Raw genomic sequence first — 25,994 nt, forward strand, 5'->3', positions numbered from 1 at the left:
CCAGGCAGCATTCTGCCCCTCAAGTCAGACGCTGTCGGCACATCTGAGGCCTACTGCTACACGTTGCTGTTGCATGCTGTGAGTGTTGCCCACCCACAGGGTTTGTTGTGAATTACTGGATTCTGCAATAATACAAGTTCTGGGTGGAAGTAGTCAGAGGACTTGCACGTGAAAGTGAAACTGCAGCAAGAAAGAAAGATCAAGTCCTCTTCCCTGCTAGCCAAGGCTGTGCTGTGGAGTGGAGATCCATAATTTTCAGGTCTGGGTGGAGAGAAATACAAAACATTTGGAAGTTTTAACGGGCTATATATGCGGTATATATAATGAATTGGTATATTTGGCCTCTTATCTGGAGTTCAGCTTTAATTACTTATTTTTGTTTAACATAAAAATATATATTATTTTTTGTATTGTAAGTAAACTGCACTGTACCCACCATCATCAGGCTGGCCTACTTGGGTTTCTCTTTTGTTCATTGACAGACACAGCCTCTTCATATATTTTCGACCATAGGGTTTATAGCACCACCTACAGGAATAGGACACTAGGCAGAAAAGAACCTTGGCACCACCTATGGGCAGTCCCGGCTGGTATAAACCCCAACTACTTGGATTTTGTAACAGTTAGGTAAACTCTTGCTCAAGGCCTTTACTAAGTATGACTAGGCCCCATATGAAAAGCCATTAGCCCCCATCCCCCATTTAACCTTTAAACCCTCAAACTATACAGTATATGTCTATATACCTTCTTCTTTTTTTATATGTTAGATGTCAGGTTAGATGAGTAGCCAGACAGCTCTAGTCCCTTTGTGCTTGTGGTCCCCATAGCAGTCTCATGGTTTGTCATGACTGTAGCTATGTACTTGCCATTGCCTTCATTGCTTCTTACTATTCAATCCCCATCATGCCTTTTTATCTAGATGGTCTTGTCTTGTCAGCTTGGCTGTGGGGAGGCCCATGGTTGTAAACCTGGTTTAGAACATTGTTATAGTAATGTTGCTTTGAACGTGACTCAACTAACCAAGATTGTGGCTCTTAAAATTGGCTCTGACCCTGGATCATGGTCCTTGCATTTTGGTTCTTAAATCTGTCTGCCATGTTGTGCTAATAACATGGCTCTGAATGTGGTTCTTGCCATGATTTGGGTCTTCATACAGTCAGGATCTGGGACTCTGTTCTTGTAATTTTGCCCTGAACATGGTTTATATCTCAAGCTCAGAACATGGTTTTTGCCACATAGACTTATTGTGTAATAGTACAAGGAGCAATTATTTATTGCAAATACAGTACTTCTTGCTCTCGCAACCAATCAGAATCCATCATCAAGTGGTCTGCCTTTAGCAACAGGAGTTTTGATTGGTTTGTGGCTTTGGGCCATTGTTCTATGCCCTTTTCTCAATTTATTGACCTTATTTCTCCAGATGTGGCCCTTTGTCTAAATCCAGTCCTTAGGGCACCAGTCCATCCATTGGCTTAAATGATGGGGTACTATTCTTCCCAGTAATACCAATGATGTGTTGCTATTCCTCAGACTGACGCAAATAATGGGGGACTATACCTTCTAATGGTACAATGGGTACGCTGTTCCTCCTATTAAAACCAATGATGAGGCATGTTCTACTCCCACTGGCCCCCCCTAAAGCCTGAAGGACAGTAAATTGGCCCTTTGTTTAGAACGTTTGGAGACCCCTGATTTATTGTATGTTTGTTGACTATACTCTTGGACAAGTAGATAAGAGCTTTTTCTCAAATTTATCTTGTTCTCTTTCCAGGCATCGGAAGATTTGGAGGATGAAAAAATGTCCACGGAAAATAATCAGTTGGGATTTGGAAGCTGGCTAAAATTTATCAGAATGGCTTGCTCCTGCGATGAACAAAATTTGACTGTTTGTCATTTAAATGACCAGGTAGGACTTTTACATTATTGCTACCGTAATTACCATTTGCTTATGAAGAACCCTCACCTAAAGCTTGTTCTGTCATTGTGAAGTTCAACATTTAAATGGTCATTAAATTGCTCACTTTTTTTTGGTAAAAAAAAAAATTGGGTTGTGATCCCTAGAAGGCTGGTATAAAATATTGCACAGCACAGGGTGTTGCTGTTTGAAAGCTATAGTGACGCTACTGTTATGTTTGTCTAACCTGATGACACTGGGTGCCTCTGCCATAAGGTTCAGGCTTTTTACTTCCTTTCGTCCTACGAGTATAATACTCATCCAAGAACCCATGGAGGATCCAGTATTGGGACCCCTGTGGCATAGAGATCAACCAGTTTCACCACGTGTGGAGACAGGCCTTTTCTCCACCTGCATTCATGGAAGGTCGCGTGGCTCCTGGGTCGTCCCAACCTCACCTCTTCATTTTTTGCTTCTCTTAATTGAGAAAATAAGTACACTTTTACTATATACATACTACACTGTAAGGGCTAGCCAGCCTCTCCTCTCTCTTTTTCCTATGGATACCTCTGGACTTTTTATGGGTCTCCAATCTACTTTTCTGGACCTTTGAGGTCCACCACCACCTGAATACCAGACAAGGTGTTGGAGATGCCCCTCTATAGTGAATATGGAGGCCACAAGGCTTAGCTCCCTTGTGAAAATCACCTCCTAAAATGAGGGATGAATAGCCCTCATTTTAGGAGGTAATTTACTACATATATATATATATATATATATATATATATATATATATATATATATATATATATATATATATATAGTTACATAAAGACACAAAGACACAAGTGAAAAAAGACACAAGTCCATCCAGTTCAACCTTAAAAACAAATAAATAAAATAAAAAATAATTGTACAATCCACTATACCCAATTTTATGCCCACAATTGATCCAGAGGAAGGCAAAAATATATATATACTACTCTATAAGGGCTCTCTGGCCCCTCCTCCACTTTTTCCTGTGAAAATTACCAACTAAAATTAGGGATGAGCATTTCGCCTAGGTCTGATTCAAAACATACTAACACAACATACTGTAGGTGCGGCATTATCAATGTTCAAGTTATTGGCTCTGACCAGGAGCGAAGGCTTTGCATTGTATTATAGGTGGTTCCTTTTTTTCGGGTGGTAAACCCGCCAAGTTGTTGGCCAAAAGGTTGCATTTCATGGACTTTGTGATTTCTGGGTACTAGTCAGTGCAAACCCCTGGTTGCAAGAAACCCAAACCTCATCCATACATAAAATTTTAAATTTGGTGTGAACTACAGTAGATTCCATATCATCCATTTTTTTTTTCAGTCCCCATAACTCCGGTTTTAGACCCACCTTTGACAGCCATTGTTCAGCTGCTAGGAATCCTGGGAGTTTTTGATTCATCAGCCTGTGGCCATTTAGGTTGTCGGAAACCGGTCAAGAAATATCATTTCAGGGCTCAGAGCGAAGCAATTATCCTGCCCTCCAGGCAATGTACTTCATAATACAACAATCGAACGCTTTTTGTCCAAAGCTTTTCCCTCGGGGCGTCAAAGCAGGGCAACCATTATGGCAGCGACGAGGTGGAACCGCGTTCACTGTAATTTGTACGGAGGCCGCATGTCATTTCACGCTGGTCATCGAAGAGCTCTGACACCGAGAAGGATTTCTTGATCTTTTGCTGACCGGGGCCTCAGTAAGACCACTCAATCACTTTGATTAAGCCCCAAGTGCTCGTTCAAAGGCGCGCTGACCCAATCACGCACCTAATTACTGGCCGCACCTCCGGATTGGCAGCTTGCCTGCGGTCACGTACAATACAATCAGGAAAACCTTTTGCTGGTCACATAACAAAACCTTTGTACAAGTGAGGTGATTTTATTTAATTTTTTTATTTTTTTGTCATTCAAAAGGAAAAATAATAAATATGTAAGAAGCATGTAGATTGCCAATCACTGATTCTACGTGATTCAAGTATAATGTGGAATGTCAAGGGGGGCCATTGAAACATTGTATCAATAGACCTTTTTTGGTACAAAACGTTTTTCTGTCCTAGTATACAAAAACCAAAACTCTTTGCAAACATGTTGCAAATAAAAAAGAAAGAAAAGAAGAGCCAATAATAAATATCAGATTGCATTGGTAAGGTATTTTCTTGCTTACGCGCCCGATGAACGCTGGATGCGCCAATAATTCCTGCTTACATAATTACATTTTTCAATGATTTAGACAATACCATAATATGTTACATTTGAGCAACTTTAACCCGCTTTAGCGACCACCCGGCATGGATATACTGCAACAGGGCGGCCACTCTGTGCCAGATCACGTACGTAGTAGTAGTATATAAAGGGGTGCATTATTATTTTTTGACATTTTATTGTTTTACACTTTTTTTCCGATTGTTATTTATTTATCTTTTTACATTTTTTTAACTGTCCTTTTGGGGGGGCTTTGGCGAAATAGACCCCTGATGTCTTACATTTAAGACTGAAAAAGGGACTGCAGACAGGATGGAGGCGCAGATACTTTAACCAATCCCCCTGCAGTGTAGCTGGAGGGAGGGAGAGGAGGAGAAGCCGGTGTTCTGGCAGATAGTGTCCTGCCATCATATAGCGTCTCCGAAGCTGAACGGCGCCTGCGCCGTGAGTGGAGGTGGTAGCCCCACCATCCAAGCGGACATAGGGTTGTGAAAATTAGACGGCCCCTAGCGGGCGAGCTTCGCTCGGCCTTACTGCGCTCGACTCTTTTTTATTCCTACTCTATGTCCACTTGGATGGCGGGGCTAGAACCTGGACTCACGGCGCAGGCGCCGTTCATCCTCAGCTATTTTCGGAATCTGTGTTGCTGTGTACTGCGCATGCGCAGTACACAGCGGACACTATCTGATGGGGGACCTTATATGATGGGACACCGGCAGCGCTGCAATGGGAGGAATAAGAGGATCGGTGTCTGCAATAAGGCAGTACAGTTGGTCTTCTGGCTCGGCAGGGGCCTGGGCCCCTTTTTTGAACATAATAGGGCATGGGCCTGGTAGAGGAGGGAAGGCTGTACTGCCTTATCATCGGCCCTGGCGCACAGGGTGATTAGGGTGTGCCCGGGCACACCCCCCGCGTACGCCTATGTGGCAGGTGCACAATTGGGAACCGGTTGTCACCCTATAGCAGGGGTCTCCAAACTGCAGCCTGAGGGCCAGATGTGGCCCTTTGCTAGCCTTTACCCGGTCCTAAGGGCACTATTCCTCTGACTGACACCAAAAATGGGGCACCATTTCTTCCACCGATAACTATGACTGGATACTACTCCTCCTACTAATAGGGACACTACGCCTACTGCTATTGACCACCAACCCCGAGGCCATATTTATTCTCACTGCTGTAGAGCCCAGGACATTTTCTGCACATGCTGGTCACAATATGGCCCTCCTGAAGTCTGAAGGACTATAAACTGGCCCTTTGAAAAGTTTGGAGACCCCTGCCCTATAGCATAAAATGCCCGTACAAGGGCTTTTCGAAGCAGAATTCGTTTCTTTTTTTTTTTTAATTTATGAAAGCTGTAGATGTTAAAAGATTGAAAACAACTTTAGAAATGACGAGAACAGTGAAAGCTAATATGAATTTTTTGGGGATTGGATGTACAATTGGATACAATTTCATATAGTCTAATCCTATCATTAATTGCAATCATACTAGAGACCTGAAGAGTAGATAACCAGATGGAAATGAAAATTTATATTTAGTACATACCGGAAAAAAAAAGTGTCAGGAGATACATATAACCGTAGACTTCTTGACCCCCTCGGGGCCAGGAGGACTGGCCCCCCTCTCCTCCCATGGACAGCAGACCCCACCACTTTTCTTAGACGCCCAAACGTCAATAAGTGACTGTTTGTATGTAGATAAAAAAAAAAAAGAGAGACCACAATCTTTTTTTTTTTTTCCTGTTATAGAAACAAGGTGTCTGTGGGGAGAGGATGCCTGTGGTGGGAATCACCTGGCCCAGAGACCCCAATTCTAATTGCAAAACTGAAAACAGCCATTGACCACAACCATGGACTCTGGCTGAATGGAGATTGATGTTGTTTTTTTTTTTTTTTTTCCCCCTCTGGAAAGAACAGAAGACAGTTGTAGTGGAAGGTTGACAGTGATGGATAGATAGTGGTTTGTCTCGGGCCCTGGAATAAAGTTTGCCTTTGTCTGGACTCAGCCGCCGAGGCTCTTATTAGCCAAATAGTCCAGGCAGATTCGAGAAACGCATTTTGCATAAAATAACTAACTTGATATTTAAGAAAATATAGTTCTTGCAGTTAATAGAAAATGATATAATGGCTGTCCTGGTGCCAAGTGGGGAAACAAAGCCACTAACAGTAAATTAGAGGGTCCCATACTTCACACTCTTGGAAGCTGGGTTTTATGGGCTACAGCCTGTATACTTTATGTGAGTGTCAATTACCCGTCTGTCTGTTTTCATGTGGAGCCCAGTAAAATATGCAAAGCGTCATTACATTGCACACATCCCCAAAGCAATCTTTAAACTGGGCCCTAACAATTACGTTGCGTGCGCTTGCATTTCAAAAATATTTGTTCTTGTGTCATAACGCATACCGGTCTACATCTTGTCGGAATGTGGAAAAAATAGTGCTGGACCCATAGGGTTATCTTATTGGTGGAGCTATCTTGTTTTAAGATAGTGATGTTAATGTAGGTGGTCTGGTTCCTGGGCAGCAGGCTTCTACACCCCATAAGATCTCTACGGTTGCCTTGGCTTGAAATGTAATGGCCCTCGCTGACGAAGTCCCGTAGGACGTAACGCGTACGGGAGGAGGAGCTTTTTCGTGCAAGCGTCACCAGCAGCCTTCTCAGACTTGCTGCTGTTTTATATTGCCATTGGTTTTTATCGCTGGCTCTGTGCTTTTTTATGTTACGGCTGTCAATGAATTTCATACTGTGGACCTTTTATTAAATGGAGTATACGGAGAAAACACTTATGCCGCGTACACACAATCGGAATTTTGGTCGGAAAAAGCTCTGATGGTTTTCCCGATGGAATTCTGACGGGATTTCGCTCAAGCTGTCTTGCCTACACATCCGTCACACCAAATTCCGACCCATATGGTTATCTTATTGGTGGAGCTATCTTGTTTTAAGATAGTGATGTTAATGTAGGTGGTCTGGTTCCTGGGCAGCAGGCTTCTACACCCCATAAGATCTCTACGGTTGCCTTGGCTTGGAATGTAATGGCCCTCGCTGACGAAGTCCCGTAGGACGTAACGCGTACGGGAGAAGGAGCTTTTTCGTGCAGGCGTCACCAGCAGCCTTCTCAGACTTGCTGCTGTTTTATATTGCCGTTCGTTTTTATCGCTGGCTCTGTGCTTTTTTATGCTACGGCTGTCAATGAATTTCATACCGTGGACCTTTTATTAAATGGAGTATACGGAGAAAACACTTATGCTGTGTACACACGATCGGAATTTTGGTCGGAAAAAGCTCTGATGGTTTTCCCGATGGAATTCTGATGGGATTCCGCTCAAGCTGTCTTGCATACACACGGTCACACCAAATTCCGACCACCAAGAACGCGGTGACGTACAACACGTACGACGGGACTGGAAAAAGGAAGTTCAATACCCAGTAGCCAACAGCGTCCGTCTCGTAGTTGAATCTGAGCATGCGTGAGTTTTTGCGTGTCGGAATTGCAAACACACGATCAGAATTTTCGAAAGAAAGTTTTTCCATCTGAAAAATTGAGAACATGCTATCAAATTTTTGCTGGCGGGAATTCGGCCAGCTAAATTCCGATGGAACCTACACACGGTCGCATTTTCCGTTGAAAAGCTCTCATCGGTCTTTTGCTGGTCGAAATTCCGATCGTGTGTACGCGGCATTAGAGTGCTTTTGTTTCCATTTCATATCCGATCCTGGGTCATCTGGTACCTTTGGTTACACTCACCAACTGTATCAATCCTATCTGTGGATACAAGCCTTTATGACCTTCTGTTAGCTCAGAAGTCCATCAGATCTGGTAAGAGTTTGGATTGGTTGGTGGAGGATTAGTCACCCTGAACATTTTCAACAGGACTTTCATTGTGTCTTCCCTCACGAGGTGTTCCTATTTCCCATTGCTGAAGAACTTTAATTATACCATTACCGTTTCTTTCTTATATGGATATGGACTTGTATAACGCGCTACACTTATTTCTTTTCTTGAAATGTAATGTAACAAAACATGCAAACACCACTGCTAAAATATGGACTACAAATATGGATACTGGCAGGGGCGGACTGACCATTCAGCAACTCGGGCACTTCCCGAGGGCCCCGGGCCACTAGGGGGCCCCATCAGGGTTGCCAGCCTCAGTAAAACCAGGGACAGTATGTAAGAATCTGTGTTTTTTTTTACATCTGCCATCTGAAATGTCCCTTACCGACATCCTTTTGGTCTAAACATCCTGAGATTATAGCTGCCCCACCTCTCCAGTACCTTCTCAGCCAATAGAAACATGTCTGTGTATACTGTGTGTACATGTATGTGTAACCTGTGTGATTTTATACTGTGTGTGTGTGTATACTGTGTGGCCCCGTAATCTCTGATTGCCTAGGGGCCCCATAATCTCCTATTGCCCGGGGGCCCCATGAGTTGTCAGTCCGCCCCTGGATACTGGCCTACGACTTGGGGGAAAGTATAAAAATAGCGCTGGACCCGGTAAGGTAATCTTACTAGTATGGCTATCTCGCTTCAGGATACTGATGTTAATGTAGGTGGTCTGGTTCCTGGGCAGGAGGACTCTACACCCAAGAGGATATGTGTCATTCACAAGGCCAACAAGCCGAATCCAGCCCACCATGACATTCAATGTCACCTCTATTGCTGCTGTAGCACCCCCCCTCTCCGCCCCCACCTTGCCTCTGTGCAGCTGCAGCGCCCCCTAGTTTCCTCCTCCACTGGTCTCAGCATTCAGCAGACTACGGGAGCTGACTCCAACCCTCCTCTGGTCCTCCTCCAGACACAGACTTCCTGCTTCTCAGCTCCACCCCTAGCTTCTTCCCAGCAGCAGCACAAGGCAAGGCGGGTGCACTGTGATGTAAGGGGGGGTGGGAGGACTTTTGACTTCTGATGGTGGGGGGCTTTTCACATCTGATGTAAGGGGCATGGGGTACTCTGGATATCTATTCTAAAAGATACAACCGGGCGCTTTGAGGACAATGATAATGCTGACGTGGCCCGCGACGAAATGAAGTTTGACACCCCCCACTAAAAAGGATTTCCAGAGTAACCTTGGTTTGTAGTGTAATGTAACAAAAATGTGCAAACACCGCTACTAAAATGTCCAAATATGACTTCATACAAATAAAGGTCAGGGGAACAATCGAAAGAGTAGCCAACACATTCCGGGGGTCCAAAAATGCCCCTTCATCAGGGCTAGAAAAAAATCTCCATATCAATTTAAAATTTATATATTGATATTGAATATTGTATTTATATAGAAATGTTCTTATTTTTTTCTAAGCCTGATAGATGCACATTTTTTGGACCCCATGAAACATTGGCTACTCTTTTCAGTTGAGTCAAGGGTGCTCTAGATATACAGAAACAAGGACAAATTGAAGGATAAAAACCTGTGAGAGGCCACCCCCCCCCCCCCCCCCCCAGGGCCGACCCTTCTTTTTGGGGATAAATCTGTTTAGGGCCACAGTCTCCTCTTCCGATCCAGTCCCCCCCCCCCCCCCCCTTTTAAGACTATACTTTCCTATCCTCACCTCAGGATCAGTATTTACATTTTTGGTAAACTCATTCAATGAATGCAAGCTCTGCAAGCTGAGATGACATGCACTGCATTGATGCATTCACACAATTTCACAGTAACCACAAAAACAAAAGTTCAGGACTATTCCTTTGTCCCACTCTTTTGCAAATCTATGTAGAAGAAACTGGTGAATAATTAAACCCAAGTGCAGCCAAGACTTTTTTTGTTATGCATTCTTTATTATTATTTATTTAATTATTTATTATTATTATTATTATTATTTTTTTTTAAGATAATTATTTATTATTATTATTTTTTTTTTTTTTTTTTATTTGTTTAAGATAAGAACAGATACTACACTTGATCTTAGCCAAAAGGCTAATAAATAAAAAAAAGTCACTTCTCAGCCTTTTGGCTGAGATCAAGTGTAGTATCTGTTCTTATCTTAAAAAAATAAATAAAAATAATAATAATAATAAATAATTAAATAAATAATAATAAAGAATGCATAACGAAAAAAGTCACTTCTCTGCCTTTTAGGCTAAGATCAAGTGTAGTATCTGTTCTTATCTTAAAAAAAAAAAATAATAATAATAAATAATTAAATAAATAATAATGGGGAAGATATCATGGGGAAAAAAAAAAAAACGAGAGCAAATAAAATGCCACAAGACCTTCTATTCCTCCCACTGCTGAAAGCAAAAAAAAAAAAGTTTTGCCTGGATTCAGGATTTGGATTTTAGGATGTCCTGAGGGAAGGAGGAGAGGAAGAGAAGCCTTCAATGTCATTGTTGGTGGGGGGGGGGGGGGGGGGGGGGGGGGGGGGGGGGGTGGGGGGTGGGGGGGTGCATCTCCGGCATCTCCCTCTAGATACGATTGCTTCTTGCTCATCCTTGAGAACGCTTTGAACATAAATATCTATAAGGGCGCTGAACGATGCTTTCTTTATACTTTTCTTTGTTGTTTTTCGTGATAGCTGTGGACAGCTTTAAAAAAAAAACATTTACAAGGATATCTGAACACGAAAAAAAAATGATTAACCACTTGATGACCATCCTGTAATACTTTTCATTTTTCAGTGCCTGCCATAGTTTGACTGATAATTACTCCGTCACGTGACACTGTAACCAAAGAGACAGATGGGGGTCTTTCTTTTGGTAGCATTTTATAACCATTAGGTTTTTTCTTTTATTTTTTTACTATTATAAGGGAAAAAAACGAATTTGGAGGGAAAAAAAACGAATTTGGGGGGAAAAAAACCCCATTCCCCTACTTTCTGTTCCATAACATTAAATAAAAATGACAGGGCAGTACAAAACCCCCCGAATGACCCCAAGGTGATCAAATTTTTTTTTTTTACCATCATTTTCTGGAAATAAAGAAATAAGTTGATAATGGGGGGGGGGGGGGGGGGCAAGACTGTACATTGCAGTGAACACAAGGTACAGAGCCACTTGGATCGGCTCAATACATTGTGTCTGTGAATGGTTCATAGCCCTTAACAGGTGCAATGGACATCTGATGGTGCTTTTTCTCCAATGCCATTTATAAATGGCACTAGGGAAATACAATGTAACAGTACACCACTCCACTATTCATAAAGTGAAGTTGCAGACAGAACGATGCCCTTTCTCTATGACTTTACATCTGCTACTATTCATTCCAAGGCAAGGCAGGGAAATGATTAATTGTCAGTTATCGTCGAAGCTAGGGGTCTCCAAACTTTCTCAACAAAGGGCCAGTTGGCTATCCTTGAGGCTGTAGGAGGGCCGAACTGTGGCCAGTGGGATTAAAAAGTGCCCCATCATTGGTATCAATGCGTGGAATGGTTCCCCCTCATTTGTGCCTGTGGGAGGAATAATGCCCCATCATTGGTGCCTGTAGGAGGAATGGTGCCCCATCATTGGTGCCTGTAGGAGGAATGGTGCCCCATCATTGGTGCCTGTGGGAGGAATAATGCCCCATCATTGGTGCCTGTGGGAGGAATAGTGCCCCATCATTGGTATCAGTGCGTGGAATGGTTCCCCCTCATTTGTGCCTGTGGGAGGAATAATGCCCCATCATTGGTGCCTGTAGGAGGAATGGTGCCCCATCATTGGTGCCTGTGGGAGGAATAGTGCCCCATCATTGGTGCCTGTAGGAGGAAAGTTTTAGAAACAGACGAAAAACAAGCTCTGGACTGCCATACTCTTCATAAGACCACTTTCTTTGCTGTGATGTGATTTCCCAATAAAAGAAAGTGGTCTTATGAAGAGTATGGCAGTCCAGAGCTTGTTTTTCGTCTGTTGCTAGTGGTAATAGCCAGCACCTGTGGCTTCCCATCCGAAGAGACAGTTTACAGCCTGCATGTGTGCTCCTGGAGCGTTGAGATCCCTTCTCCGACAAAGTTTTAGAGCCGGGCTATCAAATTTTTCCGACAACATGATCCAATCAGACTTTGTCCGATCGTTTGTAGAGAATTCCGATCGGACCAAGTGCCACGCATGCTCAGATCAAATTCCTAGACCAAAGCTTTTGGCTACTAGCCCGAACGTTGTCCCGTCGTAACGAAATAACGTCATCACGTTATGAACGATCGGATTTACCAACAACGTTGGTCCCGCCGCGTGTATGCAACACCAGTTTCGGACAAAATCCGTCGGAAAAAAATCTGATGGATTTTAGTTGTCGGAACATCCGACCGTGTGTACAAGGGCTAAGATAAGCACCTGAACGACCGCAACATACAGGGTAGACATGGGCACCGTCAATAAATTCGCTTCGTTCTGTTCCATTACGGTTCGTATTACAATTAATTCGTACTTCGTATTTCGTGTCCGAAAAATTCCTTTTCAATTCGTACGAAATACGAATTGTCGTTAGGTTCGTTAACTTGTACGAACGTTCGTTACGATGAATTTAAAGGCAAAAATATACCTCAATATGACAGTCGATGCTGAGGGAAGTTTGGTTTTTATCCAAAACACGAAATTCCGTTGAAGAATTTCCTATCCGGAATACGATTTTTTTCATTAGATGAGGAGCTCCCACCATCCCTGTGCTGTGCTGACTTCCTCCTGGAGATTCGTAAAACAAAAGTTCGTATTTAGTACAAAATTCGGACGCACAGCTATTCGTATTTCAGATCCTCCTGAACGTACGAATTTAGGGAAATTCATACGAATTTGAGATTCGTAACAAAAACGAATCGCACATGTCTAATACAGGGATATACAATGTAATACTGACACATAATCACACACATAGGTTGGACTCAGTGCCGGGGGGACAAGGTCATCCAGCGCCCAGGGCAAAGATGCCAAACTGCGCCGTCTTTAATATTGATTGGACCCTGGGCAAAACTTTTCTTGGGGGCCCCCTCCCCCCATGCAGTTTCGCTCTCAGACATACAATAAATAGCAGCTAGACTCAGAATCAGTTTACTGAATAAGATCAGGTAGCTATTGTGTTTGGTTTCCAGAGGTTTCAGTGTAGCATTACCGCTCACTGACTGGTTGCTAGAGGTTACAGAACACATTACAGCTCACTGGTTTGTTGCTAGAGGTTACAGCACATGATTTCTGCTTGTTGATTGGTTGCTAGAGATTACTGTGGATATGACCTCAGGGGAGGATGATGTACATATCAATGCTGCCGACCACCTCTATTTACATATGAATGCCAGTAATAGTAAGGGTCTCCAGATGAGTCATCTGGGACACAGCACAGGACTAAAACCTCAAGGGGCGAGGGAATTTAAACCAGCATAGTTGGCAAGTATTAAGCAGCTGCTTTGGGCCCCACAACAATGACAGGGCCCAGGGCAGCTGCCCCTTTTGCCCTGCCTTAAAAACGGCCCTGACTGCGCCCCCCCTTTCCCTTATGGTCGGGATCAGGGTGCCCCCTACCCCTGCAATAAACCATTGCGCCAGGGGCAGCCGCCCCTCCTGCCCACCCCTGGTTGGACTTGATGGACTTGATGGTCTTTTTTTTGACCACACCTAATTTTTTGACCTAACCTATGTAACTATGTATAGTTAGCTGTTTGCCTGGATGTAGATTTAATTAGGGGAAAAATGTAAGTAAAATAAATGTAAATATGAAAAACAAGAGGGGGAAGTGATGAAGCACATTAAAGGGATGTGGGGGGGGGGGGGGGGGGGGTTGACATGTCAATATGTCAGTGGAGACCCAAAGAAACATGGTCTACATAGAGCTCCTGTCTTGCAGCTATGGAAGTTGTCTTAGGTCATCCCAGCTGGCCGAAATAAAAGGGATCCCTGTGTGTAATGAGAAGCAGACAATAGTGATTGATAACCGCATGCTTCGGACACTTGAAAGGGAAGCGCTCCGCAGCGAGAACCCCAAGGTCACGGGATGCACTTTTTTTTTTCTTTCTTTTACAGGCAGCTGATGAAGACAATCTGTAGGCTAATATGAATGCAGGATAATGTAAATTGCGTTATTGGCAATTATCACCGCGGTGGTAAAAAAGCATTTCCTTTTTTATATTTAACACAGGACTGAAAGGTCATCCACACTCAATTATGTATCATTGAAAGGTGTCTTGGGTTACCATATTATCCTCGCGCCGTTGTCAGCTTTTTCGGGAACAGAGATAATATTCTGCTCTGGCTCTTCGCCGGAATGGAAACAGATGCGGCTTATTAGCCGAGTCAATTACGTTTATATGAAGACGTATAAAAAGGGGATGTTTGACGAAAAAGGAAAAAAAAAATTGCAATGGCTTTTCTTATTTCATCATCTTTTTTTTTTTTTTTTCTTTCTAACGTCGGTGGCGTAAAAGAGATGTTTAGCAAGAAGTTAATCAATCGATATTCATTCTTATTAGAAAATCTTCGTAAGGAGACATAACAAAACTGAATTTCATCAAGGAAATCCCTCCACTCGCTCCTATCCAATCTTTTTTTTTTTTTTTCGTTTTTTTGCCCCACGTTTACTTAACATTATCCACAGTCCGTTGTCTCAGTTCTTCAATCTTCAGCGGGACGTACGCTATATTGTCAAAAGTATTGGGACGCCTGCCTTTGCACGAACATGAGCTTTAATGGCATCGCAGTCTAAAGCCGCTTAAGCCTTGTACACACGGTCGGAGAATCCGTCGGAATGTGTCCTATCGGACCGCGTCGTCAGATAATCCGACTGTGTGTGGTATGCATCGGACTGATTCCGTACGAATCTCCGTCGGACCCAATTTTCCAACATGTTGGAAATATTTCCCGACCAACTGGGCCGGACGGACCTAATCCGATCATGTGTAGAGCATTTTGATCGGACCAAGTGCCACGCATGCTCAGATCAAATTCCTACATCAAAGCTATTGGCTACTAGCCTGAACGTAGTCCCATCGTAACGAAATTACGTCATCACGTTCTGAAAGATCAGATTTTTCACCAACCTTGTCCAACCATGTGTATGCAACAGTTTTGGACAAAATACGACGGACAAAATCCGAGAGATTTGGTTGGCAAAATTTCTGATCGTGTGTACGTGGGCTTACACGCGATCTGATTTTTTTGCGATGGGAAATGTTCCATGACAAGTTATTGGCGTTAAATCTGACCGTGTGTACGCTCCATCGGACAATTGTTGTTGGACTTTCCCGCCGACGAATGTTGGATGGCGGGTTTTTCAAATTGCCTGCAGACAAATGTCTGTTGACGGATTTTTCTGAGCGTGTGTAACACAAGTTGGTCGGACAAAAGTCCAAAGCACGAACGCGCATGCTCGGAAGCAAGGACGAGCCGGAAGCGGTCGGTCTTGTAAACTAGCGTTCGTAATGGAGAATTAACATTTGTGACGCGGCAAATTATGAAATCTCCAAATTCTCTTCTTCTTTATTGGGATAATAATGAAGCTGCTTTGCTGGTGATACTGATGGAGTTATCGGAAACAAATTTTCAAAGGCTTTTTTTGCGAGTGATATCAAGAATAATATAATTTTTTTATTTTTTATTTTTATTTGGGCAAGTTACCACAACACCATTATTCCGTAGTTTTTAAGACCAAAGATACAACTATGTTGGTGTCCCTTGTCAATGTTACATTGTATTTTTTAAATGTAACTGCCGTCTCCCAAACTGTCATTTGAAGTAAAACACACAGCCAAGTATTATTCTCCACAATTTTTTTTATTGTGCATTAAAAAAAAGAAAACAAATAAAATTAGAAATGCTATCTGCCAATAGAACTTACCCAAAAAGTGCATTCTATGCATCCAAAAATATAGAAAATATAACAAATCAAATCATTATTATTCAACCAAAAAAAAAGATGTCAAAGGAATAACTCCAAGACCGATAATAAATAACACATTATCTCCTCCAAATCCGCAACATGGCTGGTTGACGAACGGCTGTTCAGAAACTCACTGAAAACCGCAAAATACAAAGTGCTGAATGAAAAGCGCAAATTAACACTCAACAAACTTCTACTAACTCGAAATTAGCAGAAGGAACCCAAAGGGTGGCGCTAAAGAGCTGAAAAACCACGTAGTACGTCACTGCGTTCGTAATTGTTGGCCAACAGTTGTGTGGCTGTGTGTATGCAAGACAAGTTTGGCCCAACACCCTTTGGACAAAATTTTACGGTTTTGTTGGCCAACAATCCGATCGTGTAGGAGGCTTTAAGAGCTGAAATTCCACGTAGTACGTCACTGCGTTCGTGTTTGTTGGCCGACAATTGTGTACCATTTGTATGCAAGACAAGTTCCTTGTACACGCCCTTAGGACAAAAGTCTGACACTCTGTTGGCCAACAATCCGATCGTGTGTACGAGGCTTCAAGCTGGATACACACTATACAACTTTTTTTTGTTAGATTTCCTTTAGATTTACCTTCAACTATGTAGGGCCTGATTACATACAAACTGAAAGTATTTAGGTTTAACCTCCATATTATATGGTTTTGGTAAAAAGCTAAAGGAAAAAAATCTGCAGAAAATTTTATAGTGTGTATCCAGTCTTAGTCCGTAGGGTTCAATATTGAGTTGGCCCACCCTTTGCAGCTAAAACAGCTTTAACTCTTCTGGGGAGGCCGTCCACAAGGTTTAGGAGTTTGTCTATGGGAATGTTTGACCATTCTTCCAGCAAGACCAATTGGCCACATGTAGAGCAACTTTAGCTGACTGGTCACCTTTACGGGTCTTGGGGTAAGTAAAGTGAGTCAAAGAAGCTTTATTATAATCATTATTATAAGCTTTATTATTATAGTCATCCCTTCATTCTTTTTCATCATTTGTCATCCCTTCTTTCTTTCTTCTTTTTTTCTTTCTTTCTTTCTTTCTTTCTTTCTTTCTTTCTTTCTTTCTTTCTCTTTCTTTCTTTCTCTCTCTCTCTCTCTCTCTCTCTATTTCTTTCTCTCTCTCTCTCTCTCTTTCTTTTTTTTATCTCTCTCTCTCTCTCTCTCTCTCTCTCTCTCTCTCTCCCTCTCTTTCTTTCTTTCTCTCTCTCTCTTTCTTTCATTCTTTCTCTCTCTCTCTCTCTCTCTCTCTCTCCCTCTCTCTCCCTCTCTTTCTTTCTTTCTTTCTTTCTTTCTCTCTCTTTCTTTCTTTCTGTCTCATCTCATTCTTATGCCTTTCCTTTTTTTTCCTACCATACTCATTCCTTTCCTTCTTCTTCCATTCATGTCCCTTCCTTTGCTCGGTACCCAATCTTATCCCTTCTTTCTTTTCTTTTCATCCCAATCCCTTCCTCATTTCTCTTCCCATACGCCTCTCTTTATTCTTTCGCTTCCCATTCTCATCCTTTTTCTTTTTAACTCTTTTATTGTCCTCTCCTTCTGTCCCCACTCATTCCTATCCTTTCATTCTTTTCATCTTGTATTCATCTCTCCCTTCTTTCTCCTTCCTTTCCAATCCCTTTCCTCTCATTGTCATCCTTCCCTCCGTTTTTTTTTTTTTCCATACTTTCGCTCTTTCTCTTCTCATTCTCACCCATTCCATCTTTTTTTTCTTATTATTCTTATACCTTCATTCTTACTCAACCTTTTTTGTCCTTTCCTTCATTCTCCTTTCATTATTATCCCTTGTCTCTTCCCTTTTCTTATCTCGGCCTCATTCCTTCCTTCTTACTTTTTCCCTGTCTAGTCCCTTCCTTCTCTTCCTTTTTGACTTCTCTTCCCTCTGTCTCTTTTCGTTCTCATCATCCTTTCCTTCCTTCTTCCTCTTTCATTTCTTGTCACATCCTTCCACTTCCTTTTTTGAGGGTTTCCCAAATGATAAAAATAATTAATCTATAATCAGCCCCAAAAAAAACATTTGGATCTATAGTCTATTAAGGAGGTCTACATTCACTGCCCACTTTATTAGGTACACCCGTTGAATTGCTTGGTAACACAAATTGCTAATCAGCCAATCACATGGCAGCAAATCAATGTATTTAGGCATCTAGACGTGGCAAAGATGACTTTCTGAAGTTCAAACTTAGCATTAGAATTACGAAGAAAGGGGATTAAAGTGACGGGCTGGTCTGAGTATTTCAAAAACTGCTGATCTACTGGGATTTTCATGCACAACCCTCTATTGATTTTTTTGGTCCGAAAAAGAGAAAATATCCAGTGAGCATCAGTTGTGTGGAGGAAAATGCTTTGTTGATGTCAGAAGTCTGAGGACAATGGGCAGGCTGGTTCAAGATGATAGAAAGGCAACCAAAGTATGCAGAATACCATCTCTGAACGCACAACACATCGGACATTGAAGTAGCTGGGCTACAGCAGCAGAAGACCACACCTGGGGCCACTCCTGTTAGCTAAGAACAGGAAACTGAGACTTCAATTCGCACAGGATCACCAAAATTGGACAATAGAAGATTGGAAAAACATTGCCTGGTCTGATAAATCTGTATGTCAGAATTTGGCGTAAACAACATGAAAGCATGGATCCATCCAGCCTTGTATCAACGGTTCAGGCTGGTGGTGGTGGTGTAATGGTGTAGGGGGATATTTTCTTGTCACACTTTGGGTCCTGTAGTACCAGTTGAGCATGGTTTAAACAACACAGCCTACCTGAGTATTGTTGCTGACTATGTCCCTCCCTTTATGACTACAGTGTCCCCATCTTCTGATGGCTCCTTCCAGCAGGATAATGCCCCATGTCACAAAGCTCCAATCATCTCATCACTGGACAATGAGGTCACTGTACTCCAATGGTCTTCACAGTCACTAGACCCATCTTCTGATGGCTCCTTCCTGCAGGATAATGCACCATGTCACAAAGCTTAAGGCCGCGTACACACGGGCGGACTGTTCGCCCAACCTTGTCCGCTGAACAGTGTTTGGGCGGACAGTCCGCTCGTGTGTGGGCTTTCAGCGGACAGTTGGACGGACAAAGTCTTTCGGAAATTCCGAAAAACTGTCCGCTGAAACCTTGTTTGAGCGAACAGTCCGCCCGTGTGTAGGCCACTTTCGAAATGAGCAAACTGTTCCCGCTCGGAGGAAAGTCCGCCCATTTCGAGCGCGTGTGAAGGTAGGCGGGGCCCGCGACGGAGACGTCGCGGGCTCCGCCGCCTGGAATGGACTTAAAGGGGAACCCCAACGCCGAAAAAAATCGGCGTGGGGGTCCCCCCAAGTCCACAACAGACCCTTGTCCGAGCACGCTACCCGGCCGGCCAGGAAAGGGGGGCGAGCGAGCGCGCCCCCCCTCCTGAGCCGTACCAGGCTGCGTGCACTCAACATGGGGGGTGCCTTGGGGAAGGGGGGGCCGCGCGGCCCCCCCACCCCAAAGCACCTTGTCCCCATGTTGATGAGGACAAGGGCCTCTTCCCGACAACCCTGGCCGTTGGTTGTCGGGGTCTGCGGGCGGGGGGCTTATCGGAATCCGGGAGCCCCCTTTAAGAAGGGGGCCCCCGGATACCGGCCCCCCACCCTATGTGAATGAGTATGGGGTACAATGTACCCCTACCCATTCACCTGTAAAATAAAAGTACCCAAAAAAAAAAACACAACACACGAGAAAAAATATTTTATTGCACAGCTCCGGGGGTCTTCCGTCTTCGGGGGTCTTCTCGCCGGACTCCTCCGCTATCTTCTTGTAGCTCTTTTACTAGCGGAGAAGAAAGCCGGACTCCTCCGCTAGTAAAAGAGCTAAAAGAAGATAGCGGAGGAGTCCGGCGAGAAGACCCCCGAAGACGGAAGACCCCCGGAGCTGTGCAATAAAATATTTTTTCTCGTGTGTTGTGTTTTTTTTTTTGGGTACTTTTATTTTACAGGTGAATGGGTAGGGGTACATTGTACCCCATACTCATTCACATAGGGTGGGAGGCCGGTATCCGGGGGCCCCCTTCTTAAAGGGGGCTCCCGGATTCCGATAAGCCCCCCGCCCGCAGACCCCGACAACCAACGGCCAGGGTTGTCGGGAAGAGGCCCTTGTCCTCATCAACATGGGGACAAGGTGCTTTGGGGTGGGGGGGCCGCGCGGCCCCCCCTTCCCCAAGGCACCCCCCATGTTGAAGGCACGCGGCCTGGTACGGCTCAGGAACGTACGAAACGAATCGCACATGTCTATTATGGACCCAAATCTCTGAGAAATGTTTCCAACACCTTGCTGAATCTATAAAATGAGGAATGAAGGCAGCTCCGAAGGACAAATGGGGCCCGACCCGGTACTAGCAAGGTGTACCTAATAAAGTGTCTGGTGAGTCTACGTTGGTAAGAGGTCCCTATGATACCTTTTGGTGACATTACGGTCTGCTCAAAATTTGGGCCAGTCATTGAGGACCTTTCTGCCTGGTGACCATCCTCCAGGACGGATTTGGCTGATGGACCAATCAAACCGCACATGCGCCTTCTGCTCATTTTAATTTGTGGCCAACAATAGGCACTTATTTAAAATGATGTACGGTAATTATTTTCCATTTATTAGAAACATTCATTCAACCTAATTCAGAATCAGCAGTTAAAAATGTTTTTTTTTTTTTTTTTTTTTGCTACAAGCAATTTACAAAACATGGCTGGAGTTGCAGTATCTTAAAATATACTTTGGCGTATTTATGAATAATATTCTCTTCGTTACTATTAGGAACAGATGGTTCGAAATCAGAGCACAGCGATTCTATGAAATGTTGTCCTTCCCTATATATTATTTGCATCTAATGAATAGAACCTGTGAAAGGCAACTTTGTTGATCCTTGGTAGTTCCTACCCAAAGGCATGTAGGAGGAAAATAGGATTGACTGTTTCCAATTAGTTCCTGAAATATCTTTGGTAGGTGCTAAAAGCAAAACCAGTTATTAATATGACCCCGCAGTGAAAGGGAAGCGTACAAACGATAATATTGATAAACATAATAGTATGGCTCAACTCCAGATTTAAAAAGACACAAAATAATACAGTTCTGTGTTCATTAATGCCACATTAAAGTGGTTGTAAACACTTCCATGAACCCAATGAAAGGACTATCCTCTGGTGATACACAGAGGTGAAACAAACAAATGTCTATCTGAAGCCCTCTCTTCTCTACATCCGTTTAAAGTCCAGCATTTATAAGCTTGTCTGAGAGTTAAAAAAAAAAAATGGCGGAGAGCTGAAATTACACAATGCAGAGCTCAGTTAGGAGAGCTCTGAGAGCTGATTGGAGGGAAGAGACGCACCCCCCTCCACACAGTACACAGAAACAGAGTTGAGGCTGTCAATCTTTTGGAACTCCCTCCCCAGTCACCATTTTTTTTTGGTGTCAGGAAAACTTGTCATGCTGACAGCAGAGGAATAAAGCATTAGATGTAAATGACACTTAGTGCTTTTATTTGAGTACACACCGTAGGGGGATATGCTTTGTTCTAATTTCATGTCTGAGGTTTACAACCACTTTAAATGTGTGTTGTTGTCTTTTTAATGCTGTCAGTGTAAGTACCTGAATGTGATCTGGTATCAGCCTCCTGTGCAGCAGAGTTTAGACTAGGAGAGGGAGAAGCAGCATAAGGAGCCAATCGTTTTTTCTGCCGTGAAAGGAGCATGCCAATAGGAGGAGCGATGGAGCAGGAAAAGGAGCACAAGCAAGATGGAGAGCAAGGAAGGGAAAGGGGCACAAAGGAGAAGGAGCGTAAGGGAGATGGAGAAGGAGCGCAAGGGAGACAGAAAAGGAGCACAAGGAGGAAGGAGAAGGAGCACAGGTAAGATGGAGAAGGAGCACAAGGGAGATGGAGAAGGAGCACAAAGGAAAAAAAGAAGGAGCACAAGAGAAACAGAGAAGAAACACGAGGAAGATGGAGAAGGAGCATGAGAGAAACGGAGAGGAAGCACGAGGGAGATGGAGAAGGAGCGCGAGGGAGACGGAGAAGAAGCACAAGGAAGAAGGAGAAGGAGCACGAGGGAGATGGAGAAGGAGCACGAGAGAAACGGAGAAGAAACACGAGGAAGATGGAGAAGGAGCACAAGAGAAATAGAGAAGGAGCACGAGGGAGATGGAGAAGGAGCACAAGAGAAACAGAGAAGGAGCACGAGGGAGATGGAGAAGGAGCACAAGAGAAACGGAGAAGGAGCACGAGGGAGATGGAGAAGGAGCACAAGAGAAACAGAGAAGGAGCACGAGGGAGATGGAGAAGGAGCACAAGAGAAATAGAGAAGGAGCACGAGGGAGATGGAGAAGGAGCACAAGAGAAACGGAGAAGGAGCACAAGGAAGAAGGAGAAGGAGCACGAGGGAGATGGAGAAGGAGCACAAGAGAAACAGAGAAGGAGCACGAGGGAGATGGAGAAGGAGCACAAGAGAAATAGAGAAGGAGCACGAGGGAGATGGAGAAGGAGCACAAGAGAAACAGAGAAGGAGCACGAGGGAGATGGAGAAGGAGCACAAGAGAAACGGAGAAGGAGCACGAGGGAGATGGAGAAGGAGCACAAGAGAAACGGAGAAGGAGCACAAGGGGGATAGAGAAGGAGCACAAGAGAAACGGAGAAGAAGCACGGGGAAGATGGAGAAGGAGCACAAGAGAAACGGAGAAGGAGCACGAGGGAGATGGAGAAGGAGCACAAGAGAAATGGAGAAGGAGCACGGGGAAGATGGAGAAGGAGCACAAAAGAAACACAGAAGGACCACAAGGGAGATGGAGAAGGAGCACAAGAGAAACGGAGAGGAAGCACGAGAAAGATGGAGAAGGAGCACAAGAGAAACGGAGAAGGAGCACAAGGGAGTTGGAGAAGGAGCACAAGAGAAACGGAGAAGGAGCACAAGGGAGTTGGAGAAGGAGCATGAGAGAAATGGAGAGGAAGCACGAGGAAGATGGAGAAGGAGCATGAGAGAAATGGAGAAGAAACACGAGGAAGATGGAGATGGAGCACAAGAGAAACGGAGAAGGAGAACGAGGAAGATGACGAAGGAGCACAGGAGAAACGGAGAAGGAGCACGAGGGAGATGGAGGAGGAGTACAGGAGAAAGGAGAAGGAGCACGAGGGAGATGGAGGAGGAGCACAAGAGAAACGGAGAAGGAGCACGAGGGAGATGGAGAAGGAGAACAAGGGAGAAGGAGCACGAGGTAGACAGAGAAGGAGCATAAGGAAGATGGAGAAGGAGCACAAGGTAGATGGGGAAGGAGCACAAGGTAGAAGGATAAGAATTACTAAAAAAACAGAAAAGGAGCACAAGAAGGAAAGAACAAGGGTGAAGGAAAAGGAGCACAAAGGAGGCAGAAAACTATCACAAAGGAGAAGGAGCACAAGGGAGACAGAAAAGAAGTACAAGGCGTAAGGAGAAGGAGCACAATGTAAGAGTGCTGAGTTCCTGGGTCTGTACACTGTTTGAGGGGTTCCCACCATCCCTGTGCTAAGTTCCTGGTTCTACACACCTGATGTGCCCACTATGAGGGTTTACACCTTCCCTGCTGAATTTTTTGTTCACTGTGTATGAAGCAGAAAATTACAGGAAGAGCTGGAGTTCTTGGGTCCACATGCCTTCTGGGTCCATTGTGAAAGGTTCCCACCATCCCTGTGCTGAGTTATCAGGTCTGCACACCTGTTGTGCCCATTGTGAGGGATTTCCACCACTCTTTCACTGTTCCTTGGTCTGCACACCTGCTGTGCCCATTATAAAGGGGTCCCTGCCATTTCTGCACACCTGCTGTGCCCATTTTGACATGTTCCCACCATCCCTGCTTGATTTTTTAATTTTTTTTGGTTCACTGTGTTTGAAGCAGAATGTTACAGGAGGATGTGGAGCACAGAAAGGTGGACAGCAACAGAGTCAGGACTTTTCGGCAGGGGAACATCGCAGTTGGGGTATTCAAGCCATATAAAAGGCCAGGGGCTGACTCAGGTCAGAAGTCTCCATCTATAATTAAAATATCACTTGTGGGTGGACTGACTCGTTATATATTACTGTGCCGTGCTTTTCAAAGCACTTTTTCTCTTCATTATTTTGTAGTCTTTCTTGACGCCTTAAACCCGTCTTACACTTATTGGCAGGCATCATGCTACTGTAATGCTTAGCTCAATGGATTTTAAGCTCATAATAAATGTAATAACACCGGAATGCCATGATTTTTTGTTACGCTATACTTTGAAAGTACCGCATAGTATAATTTTCCCCCTTAATACTTACTTGTACAGATACAGAGGCAAAGCCATTAGAAGGGCACGACCATAACTTGAAACCTGGGAAACTTTAATAAAAAATAAAAAAAGCATATTTTACTGTTATGGCTCTTTTCATTGGTCAGGCCATGTTGGGGTGCAGTGCCCTATGTATAAAGTATAACAGACTTGTAATATGGATCTTTCCATTGGTCAGGTCATATCAGGGTGAAGTGTCCTATGTATAGAGTATAATATCATTGTATTATGGCTCTTGCTATTGGTCAGGTCATTCTGGGGTGTCTTATGTGTAAAGTATAATTAAATTGTATTCACTATTGGTGATACTGGGGTGCAGTGTCCTATGTATAGAGTATAACAGCTCTTTTCATTGGTCAGGTCATGTTGGGGTGCGATGTACTATGTATTGAGTATAATATAACTGTTGTAGTGCTCTTTCCATTGATCAGGTCATGTTGGGGGTGCAATGTTCTATGTATAGAGTATAACAGAATTCTATTATGGCTCTTTCCATTGGCCAGGTCATGTTGGGGTGCAGTGTCCTATGTATAGGGTATTACAAATTTCTATTATGGCTCATTCCATTGGTCAGGTCATGTTGGGGTGCCGTGTCCTATGTGTAGAGTATAACAGAATTCTATTATGGCTCATTCCATTGGCCAGGTCATATTGGGGTGCAGTGTCCTATGTGTCGACTATAACAGAATTCTATTATGGCTCATTCCATTGGTCATGTCATGTTGGGGTGCAGTGTCCTATATATAGACTATAACAGAATACTATTATGGCTCTTTCCATTGGTCAGGTCATGTTGGGGTGCAGTGTCCTATGTATAGAGTATAACAGAATTCTATTATGGCTCATTCCATTGCTCATGTCATGTTGGTGTGCAGTATCCTATATGTAGAGTATAACAGAATTCTATTATGGCTCATTCCATTGGCCAGGTCATGTTGGGGTGCAGTGTCCTATGTATAGGGTATAACAGAATTCTATTACGGCTCTTTCCATTGGCCAGGTCATGTTGGGGTGCAGTGTCCTATGTGTAGAGTATAACAGAATTCTATTATGGCTCATTCCATTGGCCAGGTCATGTTGGGGTGCAGTGTCCTATGTATAGGGTATAACAGAATTCTATTATAGCTCTTTCCATTGGCCAGGTCATGTTGGGGTGCAGTGTCCTATATGTAGAGTATAACAGAATTTTATTATGGATCATTCCATTGGGGTGGAATGTGCTTTGTATGGTGTGCTGCCATATCCCGTGCTGCGAATTTGGGAGTTGCGCCGTTCTATGGCTGCATACGCCATAATAGATTTGCACTTGGTAGCATTTTGTCAGCTTGTTTACCGAGCTACCTGTGACTTTGTGGTGCTGAGTGCAAACTTTATGACTACGAAACATCAACCACAATGGTGAGGTGCTAGGAGGAAGTCAGAACCACTTACTTATCTTTTTTCCATTACATTTCATGCAAAATAAAAAATAAAAAATGTAATTATTCAAAGAGCCAAGATGTGTGCATCTTGTATTTCTATAAAAACAAGCCAACGTCATATATATATATATATATATATATATATATATATATATATATATATATATATATATATACACTATCTCACAAAAGTGAGTACACCCTCACATTTTTGTAAATATTTTATTATATTTTCATGTGACAACACTGAAGAAATGACACTTGTCTACAATGTAAAGTAGTGAGTGTACAGCTTGTATAACAGTGTAAATTTGCCGTCCCCTCAAAATAACTCAACACACAGTCATTAATGTCTAAACCGCTGGCAAC

At 43.5% G+C, this 25,994-nt stretch overlaps 1 protein-coding gene and 2 pseudogenes across 3 annotated transcripts in view; all 3 read left to right on the plus strand.

The window, feature by feature from the left end:
• Positions 1–25,994, plus strand: part of PRDM16 (PR/SET domain 16) — a 941,382-nt gene that overhangs the window by 772,403 nt on the left and 142,985 nt on the right. For all 3 annotated transcript variants that reach the window (XM_077458220.1, XM_077458222.1, XM_077458221.1), the window contains exon 4: positions 1,772–1,906. In XM_077458220.1, coding sequence (XP_077314346.1) covers positions 1,772–1,906 — 135 coding nt within the window. The remainder of the gene's footprint in view (positions 1–1,771; positions 1,907–25,994) is intronic.
• Positions 10,067–10,152, plus strand: LOC143934654 (U2 spliceosomal RNA; annotated as a pseudogene).
• Positions 10,192–10,300, plus strand: LOC143934663 (U2 spliceosomal RNA; annotated as a pseudogene).

Source organism: Lithobates pipiens, unplaced genomic scaffold (genome assembly GCF_037356315.1).
Source record: "Lithobates pipiens isolate NorthernLeopardFrog02 unplaced genomic scaffold, aLitPip1_a1.2 Scaffold_27, whole genome shotgun sequence".
In the NCBI taxonomy this organism is placed as follows: Eukaryota; Metazoa; Chordata; class Amphibia; order Anura; family Ranidae; genus Lithobates; species Lithobates pipiens.